The sequence below is a fragment of the Cyprinodon variegatus genome, unplaced genomic scaffold (assembly GCF_000732505.1).
Source record: "Cyprinodon variegatus isolate N-32 unplaced genomic scaffold, C_variegatus-1.0 Scaffold970, whole genome shotgun sequence".
NCBI lineage: Eukaryota > Metazoa > Chordata > Actinopteri > Cyprinodontiformes > Cyprinodontidae > Cyprinodon > Cyprinodon variegatus.
The window spans coordinates 132,126-134,188 of NW_015151423.1; the positions used below are offsets into that span (position 1 = coordinate 132,126).

The window sequence follows — 2,063 nt, forward strand, 5'->3', positions numbered from 1 at the left end:
TATATATATATATATATATATATATATAAGATAAAATAAAAAAATAGATACATTTCCATGCCATTTTGAATACAGAACAGTGAACAAAGAATAAACAGATATTTTCAAACAAAGTTTATAATGAATGAGATTTCCATCCACTTTAAAGAAAAAACATACTGGATTAAGAATTTTTAACAGCTGTGGAAGTTAAAGACAAAAAACAGCCCAACCAAATACTTCAAGCAATGTTAAAAGCCAGTGAAAAAAAAAAAGATTGAACAACATATGTTGTTCATTGTTAAACCACTAGAGGGAGGATAGTCAGGATGAATAACACACGAAGAAGAAAACCGAATAGTCATGGCGGCTGACAGTTTGTGATGAGCCAACGAAAATAGCAGCGAATAGTCTTTCAACTTAGATTCAATTGGTTTAAACTGTCCAGTGGGTTAAGCTCAGCCGACAACATGCTGATAACTTTGAAGACTTTACAGCAACAGACCTTTAAAATTGACATCGATGAGGAGGAGACGGTGAGAGATAAAATATGAGTAGAGGGGGTGGAGTCGGGTATGTCCTGGAACAGAGAACAGTTTTGGAATGTTCGATAATAGACTAAAATACGGACAGGTTTGCGGAAATTCATTAAATAATATTTCATTACATACTCATAACCCGTCTTGCTAATGATATGGATAATTTATCGATCGTTTAAATAACTAGTAATATAACTGACTTGTTTATATTGAGAAAAAGTGACTTGTGTTATCACTAATTAGCCGCAGCCCGCCTGGTTATAGATCTACTAACTTTTACTTTCGGTAACCTTATGTAACGTAATGTTTTTATGAACGGGGCTAAATTTCATTGTAATCTACTAAAGAAGATGCTGTAGTTATATCTTAAATGTACCTGTTAGAATGAATTTAAGCGTCAGTTTCTGGTGGGAACGTTGAAGAAAGCTTCTGTTTCTGTAGTTGGTTTTACTTGGTAGTTCTGTTGAACCATGTTTGTGTGAGCCGTTGGTGGAAAACCTATGGTAGCAAGTAAACTGGTGCATTAAGGTCTGAAGACTGGTCCAACAAACTGTAAACATCATGTTATTTTCTTTTCCACAGGTGAAAACGTTAAAAGAGAGGATTGAACAGGAGAAGGGGAAAGACAACTTTTCTGTTGCAGGACAGAAACTGATCTATGCTGGTATGATTTATGGTTTTCTACAAGCATTACCGTCCAGATTTATTAGAACCTTTGTTGGAAATGTGTAAACATATCTGAAAATAATTTCATCTTTGATTGGTCTATTATAATCTCACAATAAAAGCAGGATCTATTTGCACTTCCAAAGTATTGACTTGGATTTTCCAAGTTTGGAAAAATATTGGGTATATCTTCCTGTTGATTGACCTCTCTTCCTCCTTCTTGACCAGTTTCAACCTTCCATACTTTAACTTTTTCATCTTTCCTTCTCATTTCCCTTTCAACTACTTTTTTCTTTTATTTAACACCTTTTCTTTCTTTCATGCTTCTTTGATCTCTGCCTACTTTCCTTTGTGTCTTTATTTCTACTCCCCTTCTTGTCCTCTCACTGCCTCCTTCAATCCTGTGTTTTTTATTCTGCAGACTAATGGGCTAAAACGGGGTAAAAGTAACAGAAATGTTGACCAGACACAAAGTCAGTCCACATATTTATATATATATATGTATATATATATATATATATATATATATATATATATATATATATATAGATTTCATTGTGAAGATGAACAAAGTTTAGCATATGACCCAGCACTCTGCATAAATTAGAGCAGCCATTCTCAACCTTGGGGTCGCAACCCAAACTGGGTTCATGAGACGATTTCTGTGGGTCGCCAAATCATTTTGGAAAAACGTAAATAAAGAAAAGCTTCCAACCGGGCATTAGAAGGAAAGCGAGTGGTTGGTATCAAACAGGCTTTTTATTACTCAAAACTAGCTACTGTTGGCTTTAACTGGGCTTCTCCCATCTCTCTCTCTCCTATCTGCTGTCGGCGGCTGCAAAAAGCGTTTGCAGACAGTGATAGAAATCAGACCTCAGT

The 2,063-nt window shown here is 35.2% G+C and overlaps 1 protein-coding gene across 1 annotated transcript in view; it reads left to right on the forward strand.

Moving 5' to 3' along the window:
- The first annotated feature begins 319 nt into the window (after positions 1-319).
- Positions 320-2,063, forward strand: part of rad23b (RAD23 homolog B, nucleotide excision repair protein) — a 10,409-nt gene continuing 8,665 nt past the window's right edge. Inside the window, exons 1-2 of the mRNA XM_015398884.1 lie at positions 320-515; positions 1,101-1,182. Coding sequence (XP_015254370.1) covers positions 450-515; positions 1,101-1,182 — 148 coding nt within the window. The 5' untranslated portion in view covers positions 320-449. The remainder of the gene's footprint in view (positions 516-1,100; positions 1,183-2,063) is intronic.